The sequence below is a fragment of the Leptidea sinapis genome, chromosome 3 (genome assembly GCF_905404315.1).
Source record: "Leptidea sinapis chromosome 3, ilLepSina1.1, whole genome shotgun sequence".
NCBI lineage: Eukaryota > Metazoa > Arthropoda > Insecta > Lepidoptera > Pieridae > Leptidea > Leptidea sinapis.
In genome coordinates this window covers 13967767-13989015 of record NC_066267.1, presented here as the reverse complement: position 1 = coordinate 13989015, position 21249 = coordinate 13967767, and the positions used below count along the sequence as shown (strand labels likewise).

The 21249-nt window shown below is 35.9% G+C and overlaps 1 protein-coding gene across 1 annotated transcript in view; it reads left to right on the top strand.

Moving 5' to 3' along the window:
- Positions 1 to 1315: 1315 nt before the first annotated feature.
- The window catches only part of LOC126979564 (E3 ubiquitin-protein ligase MARCHF5), a 28206-nt gene continuing 8272 nt past the window's right edge, over positions 1316 to 21249 (top strand). The window contains exons 1-3 of the mRNA XM_050828932.1: positions 1316 to 1706; positions 9752 to 9997; positions 20884 to 21074. Of these exons, the coding sequence (XP_050684889.1) occupies positions 1521 to 1706; positions 9752 to 9997; positions 20884 to 21074 (623 nt within the window). The 5' untranslated portion in view covers positions 1316 to 1520. The remainder of the gene's footprint in view (positions 1707 to 9751; positions 9998 to 20883; positions 21075 to 21249) is intronic.

Sequence of the window (21249 nt, the reverse complement as noted above, 5' to 3'; positions counted from 1 at the left end):
ACCAAACACAGCGGAGGTATAAACCAATGCACTGATAAATAACGAGAGATTGGAACTTGTGGACACTACGCTCTTCTTGGGTATCACGTTAGATAAAAAGCTCCACATATTGCCCAATTAGCAGATAGTCTCAGCTCTGTGGCATACGCCGTTAGAAAGATTAGGAAGATACGAATGTTGCGAACGCTAGTGCGGTACGGTATTTTACTGTGGGGTCATGCTGCTGACATTGATATCGTGTTTGCTCTGCAAAAGAGAGCTTATAGACAGTCTCTCAAAGAAAAACAAAAAGGAATAAATATTATGTCTGGTCATTGTCAGTGCATATTTTATAATAAATTTATATACGTTAGTAAAAATCGTCACCTTTTCACTCTTAATAGTTATTTTCATTATTATCACAATAGAAATAAGGTATTGCTTTTATATCATTCTAGTAGGCTTTATAACATACATAATAGCTTTACGGGTAAATGTATATGCTTTTATAATAAAGTTCCGGCCACTGTTCAGGCATTATCTATAAATAAATTTACACCACTGCTGAATATCAAAGTGATCGGACAGCCTGGGACTAGATGATGATTATTTTATCGCAATAGCAATGACAATGCAATATTGTATATTTTATTAATAAGAGCACAAAATAAGAATGTTGGGAGAGTTTCTTGCGTTGCTTCTTCTCTCTCAAAGCGCCATTTGTTTCAGAAGCGGTAGTAGTATCTATTATGTTAGAAATGCTATCAAGAAGAATTCTAAAGGAATCAATTTTGAGGAAATAAATGCCTTTTATGCCTATTAATAAATTCCATTTCGACAGTACTTAATTATTAAAAAAAAATAAGGGCATTTATTTAAAAATTATTTTGTACTTGAAAAAATTTTGTTGATTCAAAATAATCAAAAATTGTCAAATGACACTAATGGGTCTGATATTTTTAGTATCGTGAAAAATTTACATTATAAACCATTGCTAAAGTTTATATTTTTACTAATTAACGAAAGTATATTCATTTTTTATTTATTTAATTTAACAGACACCGGCAAGGTGACAGAACCTACTCTAACTATTTTAAGAATTGCCCTGATGCTAATGTGGCGCCACCCTAATTTAATGCATTTTGGCAGTCACTTTTTCACAAACACAGATCATGATCGTCCTTACCTCTACCATAGCCTCTTTCTACCCATCAAAAAACCTAAGATTAGAATATAACTTGTGATCCGTGACTTTGACTTTTTTATCCTTGTTATTTGACATTTGACAACAAAACACAATTCACAAAATGTCATTTTCGAAATTTCACAAGTTGAAGTTACCTACAGATCTCAGAGACAAATTAAGAAATTGTAAAAGAATTGCTTCAATTTACAAAAATAATAAAATTTATCATAAACATTAAACAGAACGGTTTATCTCAGACGTGAACATAGATGTTGATTTACCTTGAATTTACTTTCGGTTTTAGCGAGAGAAAAATAAACTAACTAAACAAGGTTTACTTATTTTCATTTTAAGCATGGAAATTGAAATCAACAATAAAATTATGTCGGAAGATCAAAATACGAATCCTCGTAATTCTCAAGCTGTACAACCTTCAGATGATGAGAATTTGAAGTCTTGTTGGGTCTGTTTTGCCACAGAAGCTGACGATAAACTTGCTGCTTGGGTACAACCGTGTAAATGCATTGGAACTACAAAATGGGTGAGTTTTAGTCACTTCTTACGTACCTATGTGATTATTTCTAGATTCGTTGTAAAATTGTTTTTGTCAGCTGAGCATGAAATTTTCAAAAATTTGTTTTTATTAGTGCAGTTAATATATTGTTATTTCATATTAACTCCTGATAATTATTATACATATTATTGCACATTCCAAATTATAAGCTTTCTGTTTAAATATGCTCTAGACTTCTCTTAAGAGAAAGTATGAAATAGCCTATGATAACAAATGAGTATGTACTATCAGATTCCTTGAGATATTATGTTTATGACCTTATAAAGTATTATGCTTCGTATGCAAAACTATTTGAGTTTCATAGTTATTACTAAAAGTTAAATGTTTCTTCTTTGCCAACTGATTTTAGGTAATTCTAGTGTTTTATTTCTTCAACTATGAGTGATTCTAGATACTTCTTTGATATTATCTGTGGTGGATTACACAAATTAACTACTTATAAACATAGGTGAAAAAATGTATGTACAAGTTTTTTTTAGATCCATTTAGGGTTCCGAAGTCCAAAGTTATGCAAATAATAATTAAATGGTTTGGATTTGCTAGTTTTTGAGTTAAGTCACTCCTAGAGTGATGTCCATTCCCAAGAGTATACTATATATATGCAACAATGGATGATTTGTGAGGAGTGATACTTGTAACTAATAAATTCCGCCATTTGTCCTCTTAGCGGGCATGCCACACCATATAATTGATATTTTGAAAAGAGGTTTCCTTCCTGGCAACCCAGCATGCACATTGGATTTTTCTGTTGGGGCCCAGGTTACTCCTGATAACATTATCTACCAGTGAGAGATCTGTTGCAATTGGTGCATTAATTTCAGGGTTTAGCTGTATTGATCAGACGCAGACCATAATTATTTATAAATCTTATGTTGGTATTAGTAATCATATAAACATTTAACATTATGCACCACTGCTGTCTGCATTAGCACTGCTAAACTGATATAAAAAATATTTAAATTTTATGGAAAATAAAAAAGTTTTTATGTTTCCAAAAATAAATTTCTTGATAATTATTATCTTTAATTTCTATTAAACTACCACCTCCTCAAAACAGTGTAAGAAACTTTCCAAGAATGCATTTCTGTTCACTTTAAAAAATATTACTTGACATTGTAGGTGTCCTAGCAGTGTTTTTTTTTACCATATTTAAAGGAACGCTATTGTGACCATATTATGTAGGCTGTGTTTCTACCTTACTAACCACAAACCGCCACTTGTCGACCGGTGGCATATTGTTACCTGTTACCTTTAATCTAGTACATTTTTCATCAAAGTTTTGGGAGTTATTTTACATACAGTGTGGCCCTACAATGGCGACAGTAAATAAACACACAGGTAGAGCTGCATAACCGTGATCCTACAAAATCATTCAAAAATAAAATTACATACCCGATTCACTAAAATAAATCAATTTGCAATAATACTATTTCGGAACAACCTGTAATCTAGTCATTTTCACGCAATGCCCGATGGTGGAATTCATAAGAATAATTCAGATTCTGAGAGAGAATTCAGAATATCGACGATGAGTATGACGAAACAGGTTGTGGCAGTCAGGGGAGTGACCTCGAATTGAGGGGATACGAATAAGGGAGACTTTTGAGCGGTGAACACATGAATTTGTGCTTTTTGGGGTTGGATTGGATTAAATTTATTCGGACCATTCCGACTTGGCAAAGAATAGCATCTATTTCATGGCTGGTGTAGGAAGCATACTCCCTGTGCTGTCGTCTGTATAGCAATGAATAACGCTGATTTGCAGAATATCATTGATATGCTAAAGAAACCATTTAGTTTATTTGGCATATTTTATAAGTACACACAAAGGTCAGTCACTTACACATTTATGTGGGTTCTCCCAAAGCTGTTTTTTGCTAAAATGTCCCACAGAAGATGAGTAGATCCAGCCGTGGAAAATATGTCGTAATTGATTGTCTCTATTTCACTCATTCTCTATATTTCTATCTACCAACTACATATTAACAACAATGATCACTTAACACTAGGTAACTTATGAAGAAAAATATTTTTAGAGCTATCCAAATGTTATGACTAATTATGAGTTTAAATATAAATTAAATTTGTAACCAAAATTAATGTAAGATTCGGGACTTGAACCGGCGACATTTTGGGTTCCGTCCGAACCAACTGAGCCAACCGTTCGAGTGAGGCATGATTCGTAAATCTTGATATGTCTTGTTCAACTCTCAGGTTGTGGCTTCATCTACACGATCTACGTTACAGCTGATAACCTGCTCAACCCCAATAATTGCATATTAGGAAATTGACTTGAGATGTAGGCTTTCAAATCTTAACAACCCGAGAGGTCACGGGTTCGAGTCCCGCATAGTTCGTGAATTTTATTAACATATATAATTTAATCCAGAAGTGAGATCAAAAATAACAATGTTTTAACTTATGACTTTTCTTAAGTGTTAATTCCGCTATAAATTGTCTTTAACGACTTCGTACATGTGTTTCGCCTCTACACGAGGCATCCTCAGGAGATGTTGAAGCGCCAAACTCTGGAACGAGAGATATATACAATATATGGACCACTCTCGTTAACACCTAAGAAAATTCATAATATTTGGATAGTAATAGACTTCTGTAAATAACGCCAAATTCAATAAATTTTCTTTTATGGCAATTCTCCGATATCTTCTAATTGATAACAATTGGATTAACATTTAATAATAATTAATTCTGAAGGTACACGTAATTACTTTTTCTCTTGATATACTTATTGTACTTAAGTGTGATAACTTAAGCACAATGTCACACCCTTGATCTCAATTTTAAGGTTGTCATTGTCCTGAAGTAAAAGGAAGTAAGTACTGTATAATATTGTAATGTATACAGGATTTAATAATTAAGTGTGACCAGACCATTATTCAGTAACTGTTACAGATTTGAACAAAACTTTGAACTGATCACGGACGAGTAAAAAAGTAAGGACTCCGCGCCGTGGTATTAGTAGCAAGTGAAGCACCGTTATGCTAGTGTGTGTGCGATTACGGGGGATACTAGTTACACAATTTTTTCTCCCTTAAAGAATAATATATGGCCACAAATACTTATAAAGTATCGTTTATACACTTTTTCACAAAGCACGACGGCATTTTTAAAATATTTTATCGAGACGCAAACTGATCTGTCACAGACGATGACAATTCTTATAATGGCCGCCTATCGGCCTGTAGTAGTGTAAGTGTGTGGGTGGGGCTATGTATTTACACGTTAAACGGCTTGTTTTGGTGTTACACTGTTATGTAAAGTGACACGGAGTCCTTATTTTTTTACTAGTCCGTGGAACTGATATTGAAAGTGCGTTCACTTATCAGTAAAAAGATATCAATAACTTTTTAAAAATCAAACAAATAGTATCCAAAATTTTAATATTAAACGCTCCATTGCAGATTGAGTATCTACAAGGTGCTACACATCGCTGTACTGAATATATCAAGCTTTGAATTGGTATCTTTTAACTTATTGTACTCGCGAAAAATTTGAACGAGAGGTGCCTGAACTCCCAATGTTGGTTTATGCGAAAAATCGTAGACTAACAGTGGCAGCACTTAGAATAACAATTTAACAAGAATAGGGCACCTATACTTCTATACTAATATTATAAAGAGGAAAGATTTGATTGTTTGTTTGTTTGCATTGAATAGGCTTCGCAACTACTGAACTGTTGGGATGCTACATTATCCCCGAATGTTATAGGCTATATTACATTTTCAAAAAAATAGGGATGCCTACTAAAAGTCCAGTAATGTAAGCCAAGGTGTAAAAATACGTACGGGAACGACGTCGCGGGGTATCAGCTAGTTTAGTATAAGAAGGTTAAATAACGCTAAAAATAAATTATCCCCGTATATGCGAATGGATTAAAATCAGTTGCTAAATTGTTAAAAGTATATCAGTAAAGTTATCAGTAGTTAAATTAAAATTAAAAGGCATGCTGAGATGGTTTGGGCATGTCGAGAGAATGAATGAAGAACGATTGACGAAGAAAGTGTATAAGGCCAGTGTGAATGAAAGTGTTAGAATGGGAACCTAGGCGGACGTTTCAAGATCAAATCAGGGACGTCTTGGAGAAAGGCCAGGTCAAGAGTAACCTAAACCGAAGAGCATGTATGAAAGGAATAATGAAAGTAGACGAAGCGAAACAAGTATGTAAGGATCGTAGCAAGTGGAAAGAAGTGGTCTCTGCCTACCCCTACGGGAAAGAGGCGTGATAATATGTGTGTAAGTATGTTAAAATCAGTTTTTCTTAAAACCTGCACTATATTCAATCTTTAAAACCATTATTTAAAATTGTTTCACTGTAAAATTCTTAATTTATTCATATTGCCGTAAAATGCACACCCTTGTTCCTCAATATCCGGAGCGTTGCAAGCGAACGTAGCAATGTAATGTACGTACCTATTGTGGCCATACGTTCTGTTAAAATTAGGTATGTAATTTTTTTATGTCGACGTGTAATCTTAATTAAACGAATATGTATTTATTTATAATTGAAGTCTAACTAATAAATAAAGAAGAATTCAATTCGAAATCGCTGCTTTTGGACTTAATCCAGGTCATTTAACAACAAATCTATAGATTTACGCGCTCTTTCTATCAGAAATTTAGTGACTGCTTCTTCTAGAGTTTATTAGAGCATTTTCCACTCACGTATCGAGACAGCAAGGATTTTTATTTTTTTTCTTTCAATTTTAATTGTAGGAATTTCTTTAGGCCATGTGTATCAATAAGTTGGTACTTAGCTTCAAGTCTTTTTTGATTTCGAATTCTGGGTTTAATAGCATTAATATTTTACCAGTGGGAGGCTCCTTTGCACAGGATGCCGGCTATGGGTATCACAACGGCGCCTATTTCTGCCGCGAAGCAGTAATGTATAAGTATTACTGTGTTTCGGTCTGAAGGGCGTCGTAGCTAGTGAAATTACTGGGCAAATGAGACTTAGCATCTTATGTCTCAAGGTGACGAGCGTAGTTGTAGTACCGTTCAGAATTTTTGGGGTTTTTCAAGAAACCTGAGCGGCACTGCATTGTAATGGGCAGGGTGTAAAAATTACCATCAGCTGAACTTCCTGCTCGTCTCGTCCCTTATTTTCATAAAAAACAGCTTTATTAGGTATAACAGCACAGTTGGTACCTATATCTATCTATGGCCTATAGTAAATCTCCGCAATTCTGTTTTCTATAACACTTCATTTCAATATTTAGTTAAGTATTAACCGCGATAAAAATAGTATCTCATATGGCGGGAAGCGATCGAAGTTTTGTAACATAATAAACGCGTTCCAAATTTGTATTAGAACAACAAGTTAGCAGTTGTAACAATATATATAGCTACTTTGATAAGTTATAAATGTTATAGGTGACAGTCTACCCCTAAAAAATTAGCACTTAGCATTTCTGTTACCTGTCTTATTTCGATTTCAACTGGTGAGACTAAGAAGTTTATGTGAATTTTGATATTTTCGACTACACAAAATGTCCTACTCACAATGTCAACTACATTATAAGGATTATGTGGTTGACAAGCGAAACTGGATGCGACCGCGAAATCATCTCACTTACCTTGATAAAGACCTCCGAAAGGTCCCAAACTGGTTGTAACTGCATCGATTGGATGTGAGTTTAGCTGTTTCAATTATTTGGTTAATAATATGTAAGCATTATTGTGTTTCGGTCTGAAGGGTGCCGCAGCTAGTGAAATTACTGGGACAAATGAGACTTAACATCTTATGTCTCAAGGTGACGAGCGCAATTGTAGCGTCGCTCAGAGTTTTGGATTTTTCAGGAATCCTAAGCGGCACTGCATTGTAATGGGCAGAGCGTATCAATTACCATCAGCGGAACGTGAAAGACGTTAAGTCTCATTTGCCCAGGAATTTAACTAGCTACGGCGCCCTTCGCATGTGCCTTGCGTTACATTTGGAACTTTAGAAAGGATTCCTAATTTTTTTGAAAATTTATCACCCGGGGATAGCATAGCTAAACAGTGAATGAATTTTTGAAATCAGTTCAGTGGTTTCGGAGCCTATTCAATGCACACAAACAAACATCAAATGTTTCCTCTCTATAATCTAATATACAAAATTCTCATGTCGTGGTGTTTGTAGTTAAACTCCTTCGAAACGGCTTGACCGATCCTCATGAAATTTTGGGTAGGTCTGAGAATCGGACAACATCTATTTTTCATCCCCCTAAATGTTAAGGGTGGGTCAACGCCAATTTTTTTTTTATTTTTTTAACATTTTTTTTTAATTTGTTTGATTATGCTCAGTCAGCTTTAAAAAATACATACAACTTCAAATTTTCAACCATCTACGATCAACAGTTACTTTTGTATCGCGATTTTAATATCGGGAATACAAAGTTTGCTGGGTCAGCTAGTATAAATATATTATAAGATGTAAATTAGTATTGGTTTCGTCATCACACACGCACTTTCGAATCCAGTCTACCACGTGCCCAATTAAGAAACATCGAAACAGTGGTGTTAATTATCATACTAAACAAATCCAGTTACGTTTTATCTTATATTGACATACGGAAATAGCTTTTTGGTCCACGATGACGAATGAGCTGGTAAAATGTGAGATGTGAGTTCAAACACTACCGACGCTTCAGAAACAAATGGCGCTCTAAGAGAGAAGAAACCGCGCAAAAGAATATCAATCTCACAGCATTATTTTTTGTGCTCATTTTAATAAATATTCAATACTAGCTGATACCCGCGACTTCGTCCGCGTGACACACATGAATAAGCTCGTGGTACTTGTAAGAATCTTTATTCCTAATGACAAAACTTAACATTCATCGTTCATAAAAGAATTTATTTCAAATTTAATTTGAGCTAAAATTAAGCTTATATTTTACCTCCTGAGAAAGTAGGAAAGAAATAAAAAATTCTATTTAGTTATTCATTTATACAAACTATTTTTTCAATTTGATTTCTCAGCGACGGGGGACCTATCAAAGGAAAAACGAAATGTTGTTTTTTTATTTCATTCCTAGCATTTTCATATTTATTCACCTTTTTAAACCTCTTCCGGACTTCCACAAATAATTCAAGACGAAAATTAGCCAAATTGGTCCAGCCGTTCTCGAGTTTAAGCGAGACTAACGAACAGCAATTCATTTTTATATATATAGATTATGCTGTCCTTGATATATATTAAAAGGAGCGCAAAATCTATACTAATATATAAAGCTGCAGTGTTTGTTTGTTTGTTTGAACGCGCTAATCTCTGGTACTACTGGTCCGATTTGAATGATTCTTTCAGTGTTGGGTAGTCCATTTATCGAGGAAGTGGCTATGTTTCAAAATTAGGGATCCGTAATAAAATTGCTATTTTGTAACACAAGGTGTAAAATCGAAAACCTATTTTTGCGTGCGCTGCAAAAACTATTGACAATAGAACAAAATGATGTACAGGCTATAATATAGGCAATATTTTACTACTTATAAAACTATCGCGTGAATTATATTTTATATGGCAAAACAACGTTTGCCGGGTCATCTAGTAATCTAATAAAATATAGCTATAAAATAATCATAATCTAGGCCCAGGTTGTCAGATCGCTAAGTTATTCAGCTGCGGAGCATACTCCCACCTTAAAGGCCGGCAACGCATCTCTTGACACCTGTTGCCTCACCTCTCCCCATCCCGTGAGCCTCTTGCCCGTTTGCCCCCTATTATATAAAAAAAAGAGTATTAAGATTTACGACAGACAGCCATTTTTTTATAAATACCTGAACAGCGACAGGGACTTTATTATAAAATTGTATACATTTACCCTTAAAGCTTTTGTGTATTTAGTGAAGCCAACTGCAATAAGTTAGAAGCAATCCCTTAGTTCTAATAATGCAAATCACTTTGTAGAGTAGTTTAACCTACTTCCTTTTATATATATTTTAATCTTTTATAATATAACCATTGTTTTGAATTTAAAATTTATTTTCACTAACATACTTTAAATCATTCTTAGGTGCACCAAAGCTGTCTCCAAAGGTGGGTTGATGAGAAACAGCGAGGCAATATCAGTAGGAAGGTGCTGTGTCCACAGTGCAAGGCGGAGTACATCGTGGTCTTCCCCTCTATGGGTACCTTCGTTGCTTTACTGGATACCCTGGAGGAAGTCACCCATAAAATCAGTCCGTTTATTGCTGGTGGGGTGCTCTTAGGTTCAATATATTGGATCGCTATCACATATGGTGCTGTCACAATTATGCAGGTATTATTTTTATTTATTTACTTTATTTGGAAGAAGAGTCTCTTTTGTTAGACAACCGATAAAAACAGGCCAGTAATATTAGTTTAGTGTCCGTAACGAGCTACGTCTTACACTCGCGATTTGTATGTCACCTTGTGTTAGTGTGCGTGTATTGCTCAAATAGAGGTTTGTTCTAAACTCAATTTTATTCGACGTTTTCATTGCTGTCATCTAGACATATAAATCTAAGAGGACTACTATATACATTTAAAAAAAACCATTCATGTGACTTCGCATATGTTTAGAAATATTACTTGCATGCATCTTAAATTCTTAGATCTTAAAAGAAAATATTAGTACCTAAATGGAAGTTAAGACTCCGCATTCAACCACTGGTTGTCGGGTGAGGTATGTCGAAGTAGTATTGACCATCATCTATTTAATATGGGAATAAATACCGGGACAGGTTAGTGGGCTAATGAACTGAATCATTACGCGTCAGGTGGAAGGAGTAATGACTTAAGGTGCAGCGTACCGCAATACAACGTCAGTCACATCACACTAGGTCTGTCACCCTAATGTTGTGCTTGGGTTCCTTGCCTACGAGCGGAACAGAGCTGTGTCAATTTTTTTTTATTAAAATAAGGGACGAGACGAGCAGGACGTTCAGCTGATGGCAATTGATACGACCTGCCCATTACAATGCAGTGCCGCTCAGGAATCTTGAAAAACCCCAAAATTGCGCGCATCGCCTTGAGATATAAGATGTTAGATCTCATTTGCCCAGTAATTGTACTAGATACGGCGCCCTTCAGACCGAAACACTGTAATTTTTACACATTACTGCTTCACGGCAGAAATAGGCGAAATTGTGGTATCCATAATATAGCCGGCATCCTGAAAATCATATCTTAAATCAGCTATCATATTAACAAATAGGATAGCGTAAAATCTCCGCACCGTTTCATTGGTTACGGAATTGCAACAAATGTTTGCCTTATCGCAAAAATATGGCTGCAGCATAAGAATTGAATACATAACCATCGTTATGGTAGCCATAGTTACCTCTTATCTTAATATATATAAATAACGTGACACGTTGTTTGTCCGCGATGGACACCTAAACTAATGAAAGGATTTTAATGGGGATTACTTCATGGAGTGCAGTTTGGTCCAACTTGAGAGATAGGATAGTTTTTATTTCGATTTGAGACACATTATTATTTTTATTTTCCATATTTGTTTTGTATGGATATATTTTCTATGAGAGAATTTAATGACGCACGGTTTGACAGTTCCGCTGTGAGACAATTTCATTATAACAACAGGGTGCATTTTTTACAAAATAATTCTTGATATTTTGAAATATTATTGGCAAATTTCCATAAAACAGCATTTTTTTTTATTATCTACAGAATAACGTCTGTCGGGGCAGCTAGTATATTATAATTTACAGTGTCAATAGCTAAATAAACATTATGAATACAGACATCACTTCACACTATACTAGAGATTTATTAACTAACTTCATGGTGTCGGATAATGTTTAGGTACACTTTTCGCAATTATCGCAAATTATCCACTCTCATTGTATAAAGTATATGATAATTTATATTTAAACAATATCGCCCTTATACATAATGGTCCGCTAACTTTAAACAGCCGCTTTGGAGTGTTTTTTCTCATTCTGACTTAGGTTAATAGAAGAAGACACAGTGAGAATTAGCAATGCTTTAAGTTAGCAGACTATTATGAATAAGGGGGTTTAAATTTTATGACTTTTTATGAAATATTTTATGTTTAAAATGCTCTTTAACTTTCGACACGATTCATATATTGGATGCAGCATGCAACAAAATAATTTGTTATGCATGTATATTACAGTTATTGTATACTATTTCACTGCAAAGAGTATCCGTAGCGTTTCTTGTGTGTTCTTCTCACGGACTTAGGTAGATTAGTATTTAAATTAAATATTTATAATGAAGATTCTAAAGCGCTTAGCCGATTCGAATTAACTGTATTTGACATATTTATGTAGAGATATTTTCTAAATGACTGCAAACATTGCTCACGCTTTTGAAGACCATCGCGTAATCCAGCTCATAAAGGATGATCTTCTTCTTCGTGCCTTCTTCGTGCCTCTCCGACTAGCGAAGCTGGCGCTTTGTAAATTCAACATTGTTCTTCGCGAGGCGAAATAGTTCTGCCGCACTCGCGATTCCTGTCCACTGTTTCACCTGATTCCTACCGCCGAATTCCATCTTTGCACGACACGCCACAAATTAGGATATCATCCGCACCATTTGGATGTGTGGCGGTCCTCCACAGTGCGGTTTTCAAGGAGCTTTCTTCCACGTACTACAAAGCTGTGGAATGAGCTTCCTTGTGCGGTGTTTCCCGGACGATACGACATGGGTACCTTCAAAAAAAGCGCGTACACCTTCCTTAAAGGCCCTGTGATTCCACTGGTGTTGCAAGAGAATGTGGGTGATCATTTAACACCAGGTGACCCGTACGCTCGTTTGTCCTCCTTTTTCATAAAAAAACTCTCGGATGTTGCACACCCAAGACTTGTCTGCGACCGACGCCTTCTTCTTCTTGCAACTTTTCCCATCATGATGAGTCGTAGGAGTTCCTACCACTCGTACCCAAGCACCATACATAAAGGATGATAAAACCTCATTAATCATTAACATCAGATTTAAAATGAAATATGCTTATCATACATAGTTTCTTGGTTATAAATACTTACCTGATTTACTTGTGATAAGATCAAGTCAATACACTAATGTTCAGCCAATGCCTTTGAGAGATAAAGAGCAATGCATTGGTATACAGTATGAAGCAATGACGTTGTGTCTGTTTGATCTACAACTACGATTCCTCTTGAAATCAGATGTTGAAAATATTGTTTTACGTAATCTTTTAGAAAATCCTAATTGGTAGAACTGTATACCCGAAGGTTGACGAACGGGAACGCTAGAAATAGAAATATTATAGTATATAACGCACCTAGGGAGAAAGTAGGTTCTTTCTTCTTTCATTCTCACCCGCGGAATATTGACAATAGCGGGTGGCAATGTCCTACTTACCTCACGTGGTGCGCATACGATTTTTTTCCCACCTGGATGTAAAGCTCGCTTTTAGTCCCTGGTACGAGGGACAAAAGTCGTCTTGCTGTGAGGGAATCGGCCACGTTTGTCCCACGTACTAGGGGCTAAAAGAGACAAAAAGTTCATCGAGGTGGGAAAAAAGTTATATTTATTTACCATAGGTAGTGACAATAACATAACATATTGCAACAACACTTGGTAAACGTCATGAAACTAAATCAGTTCGTAAAGGATTTTTGACATGGGGAGAAGAACTGATAAGAAACTCCCAGCCCATCTTTTGAATCATATAACAACTTACCGCCAGTTGCAGAAAGCATCCTTAAAGTTTAATGTTTGATTAAATATAATACTGTCACATTCTTTTTAATTTTGACAGTCAAAGAAAGCATGTGATTAAAGCATTTTTACAAAATAATTCTTGATGTTTTGAAATATTATTGGCGAAACCATTTAAACAATATTTTTTTTATTATCTACAGAACAACGTCTGTCGGATAAGCTAGTAATAATATATAATCAACCTGAATGAAACTCATAAAAAACCGTACACAAAATAAATTATATCATCCATGTAGACAACAAATTTCATAAAAAAAAATCATAAATAGAAAACTACATTATCCAACTATGTAAAATTATTATGGGACCAAATGGCATCTATTCCGCATCGAACTAAAGAAGAATTACGTAAATCGGATCATAAACCACGGCGTAATTGGTGTACATACATAAACAAAATACCGTTCGAATTGATAACCTCCTCCTTTTTGAAGTCGGTTAAAGACAATAGATACATAAATCCATACAAAAACTACGCTTCAAACCGTCCTCAATTGTTAAAATACATGTAGGTAGCTTTAATTATAATACAAATTAAACGTTACCTTCTTAACATAAGGTTAAATTGACAAAGTTGGAAAAAAACCAAAGAGCAAAAAATAATCACTCATTAAATCCGCATTCTTCATTACGAAATTTATTATTACCGAATAAATATATTATACGATAACTTATTGACGAAAATATTCACAATTACAAGGTAGTGTCTAAAGATATTTATTATTTACCGCAAATATGAAAGTTCGACCTTTTTTTGTGTCCTAGGAATAAAGAGTCGGTAGAAACAGCTTCTTTATACGCCTGCGAATAAGGTTAATTTTAAAAAGTACTCAGTTCGTAGCTGCCTTAGCTTCATAACACATTGATAAATCAGTTAACGCACTCTATGAACCTACTCAAGACTAAAGCGTGCGATTAATAGCCTAAACCATAGGTTCTCAACTTGTGGGCGTTTGAGACTTTCAGGGGGGCAGTAGAAGACCCAGAGAATATTAGGGGGCACTGAGATGGCGCAGATGGGGCGTGGGTAGATTAAAAAATATAGTCTAAAAAGGCAAAAAAATACACGAAAATACTCTAGAAAAAAATATATTCTCAAACTGGGCAGTGAGCAAAATAAGGTTGAGAAACTATGGTTTAAACAAATGGTCGGATTTGGTACGGCCGGACCATCGGACGGCTTGGTGGGTGCCTCGCACCAATTGGTTGTACTCGGTACAGTCCGGACGGTAATAATAATAATTTTGTGCGATGGTCAATGCGTCATACCATCGAGTATGGTCCGCGACCAAACCGCATCCAATGGTCCGGCCGTACCAAATTCGACCAAGAATTTAGGCTATTAGTGTGGATGCCGATTTCGACTACATCGTATCTCTCACTGTCATGCCGAAACCCTCGATCACACTAACGATATTGTCTTGTCAGCGTGTAGCCAATGCGTGTACTTCCTACGACACTCGTATCCAAATCTCCGTCAATCTTATCTTTTCAGTCAGCCAACAACTCATCTGTTTAAACATGGACACAGAAATTTAATATGTATCCAAACATTATGGACGATGCGGGACGCGAGACCGCTCCTCTCGGGCTCCGTCCGAGCGCTCTTACCTACTGAACCAACCGACCCAGTTAAGCATTGAACTTAAATCTTGGTATGTCTTGTTCAACTCTCAGGTTGTGGCCCCATTTACTGGATCTACTTTACAGTTTATAATACAAATAAAAAACATTATTACAATATCTTAATATATATAAATCTCGTGTCACAATGTTTGTCCTCAATGGACTCCTAAACTAATGAACGGATTTTAATGGTGATTACTTCATGGAGTGCACTTGAGAGATAGGGTAGTTTTTATTTCGATTTGGGACCCATAAATATTTTTATTTTCAATATTTGTTTTGTATAGACATATTTTCTATGAGAGAATTTAGTGACGCACGGTTTGACAGTTCCGCTGTGAAACAAATTCATTCTAACAACAGGGAGCATATTTACGAAATAATTTTTGATGTTTTGAAATATAAAACAGTTGTTTTTTTACTATCTACAGAACAATGTCTGTCGGGGCAGCTAGTATAATATATAGTCATAATATTTTATATAATATATACGAGGGCGGCACTGAAAATTTCGGGAATCAAGGAAGTGACACAACATTACTATTTAAAAATGTATTTATTGCTTTTCGAAGTATTCTCCGCGAAATTTGACACATTTTTCCATACGATGGAACCAATGATTGAAGCAACCATTCCATTCGGAAATTGGGGTCTCCAAAATGGCCGTTTTGTAGGCGTCCACAGCTTCTTCAGGTGATGAAAATCTCTAACCACGCAATTTATTCTTTATTTTAGGGAAAGTATAGAAATCATTCGGGCTTAGGTCGGGGCTGTTCGGCGGATGGTCTAATAATTCTATGTTTTCTTGCTCTAAAAACTCTTTTGTTCTGTGCGCGGTGCGAGAACTCGCATTGTCGTGATGGAAGATGATGCGGCGGTTGCAGTTCTCTTTACGGAGTTCAGAAACGACCTGTGGCAAACAAATGCTAGCATACCATTCTGCATTAACCGTTCTTTGTCCCTCAAGAGGAATAGTCGCAACATGGCCGGTCTTGGAGATGAACGTGGCCACCATTTTTTTTTGCAACACTCCGTGAACGAACAATTTTTGTTGGCCTTAACTCATTTTCGAACACCCAAACTCGTGACTGGTTTTTTGTTTTGGGTTCGTACGCGTATATCCAGGATTCGTCACCTGATACGATGTTGTATACAGCATTTGAGGATCCTGCGTGGAATCTTTCGAGAGTTCTGACGCACCAAGTAACGCGAGCCGCTTTTTGCTCTTCACAGAGCAAATGCGGTATACATTGGGAAAACAACTTTTTTACACCTAATTGTTCATGCAAGATTATTTGTATTTGACTCATGCCAATGTCTAAAGTTGCCTGAATTTGGCCGTATGTCGATCTTCCTCAATCAGCTTACGCACAGCATCAACGTTTTATTTGGTGACTGCAGTTTTTGGACGAACTTGACGGGGATCATCACTGAGCTTGACACGTCCACGTTGAAATTCAGCAAACCAGCGATAAATTGTGTTTTTGGAAGGGGCTTCATCACTAAATGCAGAAATCATCCGGTCAACACACTGTTTTTGTGTTAAACCACTTCGAAAGTCATAATAAATCATCGCTCTAGAATTTTCTCGAGTCGACTCCATTTTCTCAACGACTAAACAAGTTTGACAAGACCGAGAATCTTTTTTTAAATAAATAAATGGTGTTCGATTTTTAAAACCAAGGAGTTTTCAATTATAAAGATTTAATATGACAGGAACAGTGGAAATATTCCATTCCCGATACTTTTAGTGCAGCCCTCGTATATGTACTGATTAGAGAGATTTAGATTAAACCGCGAATATAGGCATAGGACATGTAATATTTTAATGATACCGTTACTTTCTGCTCATTAAAACTAGAATACCCTTACAAAAAAAAGTTATTATTGAGGTCGTGTGAATAGCGATTGCATGATAACGCAACAAACTAATATAAATGCAATTTCGTCATATGATTTAAACGGAAACATGTTGTGATTGATATGCAATCGTATTAGACTTATCATGTTTTTTAATTAGAGTTTCGGAAAGACATGATGGCCTGTGATACAGAGGGCCAATTGAGCAGCAAAAACACGTTTTCCAGAAACTAGATTATTTACGCCTAAAAATGCCCATTTGGTGTGAATTTGATCAAAATCGTTAGAGCAAGAGCCGAGATACGCGAAAGATATATTTGTAACTACTTACAAGAATTGCTCGTTTCAATGTATAAAGCCTGGTCTGCTGCGCCAATTTTTTAACAAAACACTTTATCAAAACTGTTTTTGTTTCATTTAAAAAAAAATGAGTTGTGACGAAGTGCATCCAGCTTTTTGTATTTATTTTTATGATCTACATCCATGTAACATCCCAAAGAACTGGTCTTTTTTGGTATCAGTTGTATAAAAATCAAAGTATTTTCTTTATTCCACTCCATCACATTTGTTTGTGAATATAATTATTGCTATCTACGAATGATAGGTCTTCATTCAGTGAAGACTAACAAATTATGCATTAATTTCCCATCCCGCGATCTCGGGTCTGTTATCCAATTCTCGCGGTAAACATGTTAAGATGTTTTATTTAACAAAACTGTTAAGCCACGCCCTAAATCTGTTTATAAAACATGTTTTTGTGTTAACAAATACGTAAACTCGGCGCAGCGGATGCGGCTTAACAGTAACTCGCTGTGCAAAATTTGTAAAATAGTGTTTTCCGCCCCCTGTGCAGTAAATTTGATCCAAATCGTTAAAGCCAAAATTTCGAGATGTGTAAAATATATCGATACCTCAGATCCAAAGTGCAACCAGCCAATTTAAGTATGTTTGAGATAAGTATAAGAAATTGTTTAATGACCGATAACCCATTATTACCACAGAGAAACAAGTCTAAGTGAATGCAGTATAGTTATTTTTTCCAATGTTTCTTCATAAGTCTAGAACATTTTCGTTTCATTCAGTAGCAACTCGAGTTGTTTTCTTTTGAAACCGTTTTCTGAATTGTTATTCTTTTGAATTATATATATATATTAACTATATATACAAGAATAACTCGTTTAATTCGAATATATAAAATTATCGTGTCGCGGTGTTTGTTACCAAACACCTCCGAAACGGCTGAACGAATTTGTTTGAAATATTGTGTAGGAGAATCGGGCAAAATCTGTATTTCATACCCATAAATGATAAGGGTAACCCCTAAATATTTTATTTATTTTTCGACAAAAAATATATATTTTTATTGTATTATGATTCAGCATTCAGGAAAAAACAAACAAGTTATAATTTTCATCCTTCTACGATCAACACCTATTTTGTATCGCCATTTTTATATTATTCTATTTCATCTACAGATCCGCAATAGAGATGCAACATGGCAATCGAATACAATAATTATTGTATTACGATAAATTTATAATAACAATTTAATTAATATTTATTTTATTATGCATTAATATATATTATGGCAATACAACTGGGTCAGCTAGTATTCAACATATATTTTAGGTAATTAATAGAATACCAGATATCCGCATTATTGCTTCGATAATACATAGACACGAAATGTCAGGTCATCGTGACAATTTTCCGTCATTACAACTGGCCAGTACGTTTCGTGTGCTAATTGTTTTATTTTGTTAATACGTCACTTTCTGACAATGCATGACGAATCATATTACAGTACCTGAATCTACCATTAGATGGCACATGATGCGAAAGTATTGCACTTTTACCAGTGAGAGGCTCCTTTGCACAGGATGCCGGCTAGATTATGGGTACCATGACAGGGGCCTTTTTCTGCAGTGAAGCAGTAATGTGTAAGCACTATTGTGTTTGTGTCTGAAGGGCGCAGGGGTTGGACTTAGTATCCCGTAGCACGAATTTGGAGTTACAAAATATTGTTATTTTTTTGAAAACGGTTCATTACCTTGAAATAAGAGCGACACTACAATTGCGATTATAATGATGGTATCATTATAATCGTGGACTAAAACTCTATCAATTACAATATTTTTTACCTCATAATTCGTGCTACGGGATACTTAGCTTTAACCGGGCGCCGTAGCTAGTGAAATGACTGGGCAAATGCGACTTAACATCTTATGTCTCAAGGTGACGATCGCATTGTAGTCTCGCTCAGAATTTTTGGGCTTTTCAAGAATCCTGAGCGGCACTGCATTGTAATGGGGCAAGGCTTATCGATTACCATGAGCTGAACGTGCTGCTCGTTTCGTCTCTTATTGTCCCAAAAAAAAAACGAAGTGGGTTGGACATATGGTTCGTGATATAGACATATGGAGCAAAATACTCCCAATCTGGCAGCCAAGAGATATGGGAGAAGATACAGAGGTGGACCATGTAAAAAATGTGACATAGAAGCTGAAGCGGAATTCTTTGATCACGGACTGCGAGAAAAAGTGCATGCAGGGAGTCGGGGGTGGTCTATGCCGAAGTGCATAACAAGATAAAACCGGTGTGGTGATAGGGATAAGATATCAGATATGACGCGTATAAAATTAATTTTAATTGCGATATTCAATCAATTATTTTGTATCGTAAATTATCTAAGTAAACACTCATTATATTTGTATTATTGGGGCATTATATCAACTTGCGAAATAATTTTAATGAAATGTGTAGAGGCCCCGCATACTGCAGACTTTTGATCGGCTGATAGTTTGGTTGGTTTCTTAATCAGTATGAAAATGTATGAGAGTGCGCACATTATAACGATTCGGTATTGGCCGACAAAAAAGTTTGATGGGCTACACGATTGCCTTCAAAGTGAACCGTCGGCAAACTATCGGCCGACTGTTAAATCAGTACGGCGCTCTTCTAGGCGCGCACACCACCGATTGTTTAGTCGGCCAGACTCGGCCGATAGTTCAGTTTGCTCCAAGATTTGGCATCGGACGGTCATTTTTGTTTTTCATGATGGCGCTATCCTGTTCTACTCCCGCACTGATTGTTGAAACGTCGATCGAAAATTTGATAGAAGAAGTCGAAAAAAGGCCCGCGCTTTATAAAAAAAACTAACTTAACAGAATATTCAGATTGAAATCCCTAAAACTGTCGGCCGATAGTTGTCCCAGACCCAACTGTTTAGTCGGGCCAGTGTGCGCACTTAACAGCCAAACAACCAAACTATCAGCCGATCGAAAGTCTGCAGTTTGCGGGGTCTCTTAATATTACCGAAAAAAGCAGGGTTGTCTATGACAGAATTGAATATGCACTTTACCTCTCTATCTTAAGATTAAGTAGGTGCAATGTATCTAAATCTTTGTAAGTAGTATAATATGTACTTACTGCGTTTTTTATATACAGCTAATAGCAGAATAATTCTCATTTTGTTGTCTTCGCGTTACTTTACGCGTAAAAAAAGCTCTAAACAGCATAAATATGTGTTCCTTTGAATAGCATTCTCATAAAACGCTGCTAGACAAACTTATGATTATTCTGATTTTTTTTACGAGAGGAGCAGGACGTTCAGCTGATTGTAACTGATACGTCAGTGCCGCTCAGGATGCCTGAAAAACCTAGAAATTCTGAGCGGTCTACAATTGCGCTCGTCACCTTGAGAAATAAGATGTTAAGTCTCGTTTGCCTCGTAATTTCACTAGCTACTTCGGCCTTCAGACCGAAACGCAATAATGCTTATACATTTCTGCTTCACGATAAAAAAAAGCGCCGTTGTAGTACCCATAATCTAGCCATCATCCTGTGCAAATAAACCTCCTATTGCTAAGGATGTCTGGTGTTCTAGCGAAGGCATAATTCATAAAAAAAAAATATAACATCTTTCTTTTATGAACTCAACCATTACGTATGTCTTATTTGCAGGTGGTAGGGCACAGAGAAGGTCTAGAGATGATGGAGTCAGCAGACCCTTTGGTACTCCTGGTGCTGCTACCAACGATACCAGTCACCCTCATCAGCGCAAAGATGTACAACTGGGAGGACTCTGTGCTTCTATTCCTGAGGAAGTACTGCGCCAAAATACCAGCTCTGACCTATATATTACCGTTTGGCAAGTAAGTGAAACTCGCAGCCTATATTTTAATTTGTTAATTAATTTTGGTTTAGTTTTCAATAATGTGTTTATAATTATCGAAAGTTGAGACAAGGATGGAACTTTGTCATATTAATGTCTGGCGTTAGAATGCATTTGTACAGTCAGCATCCAATAATGTTTGACTTTTTAATAAT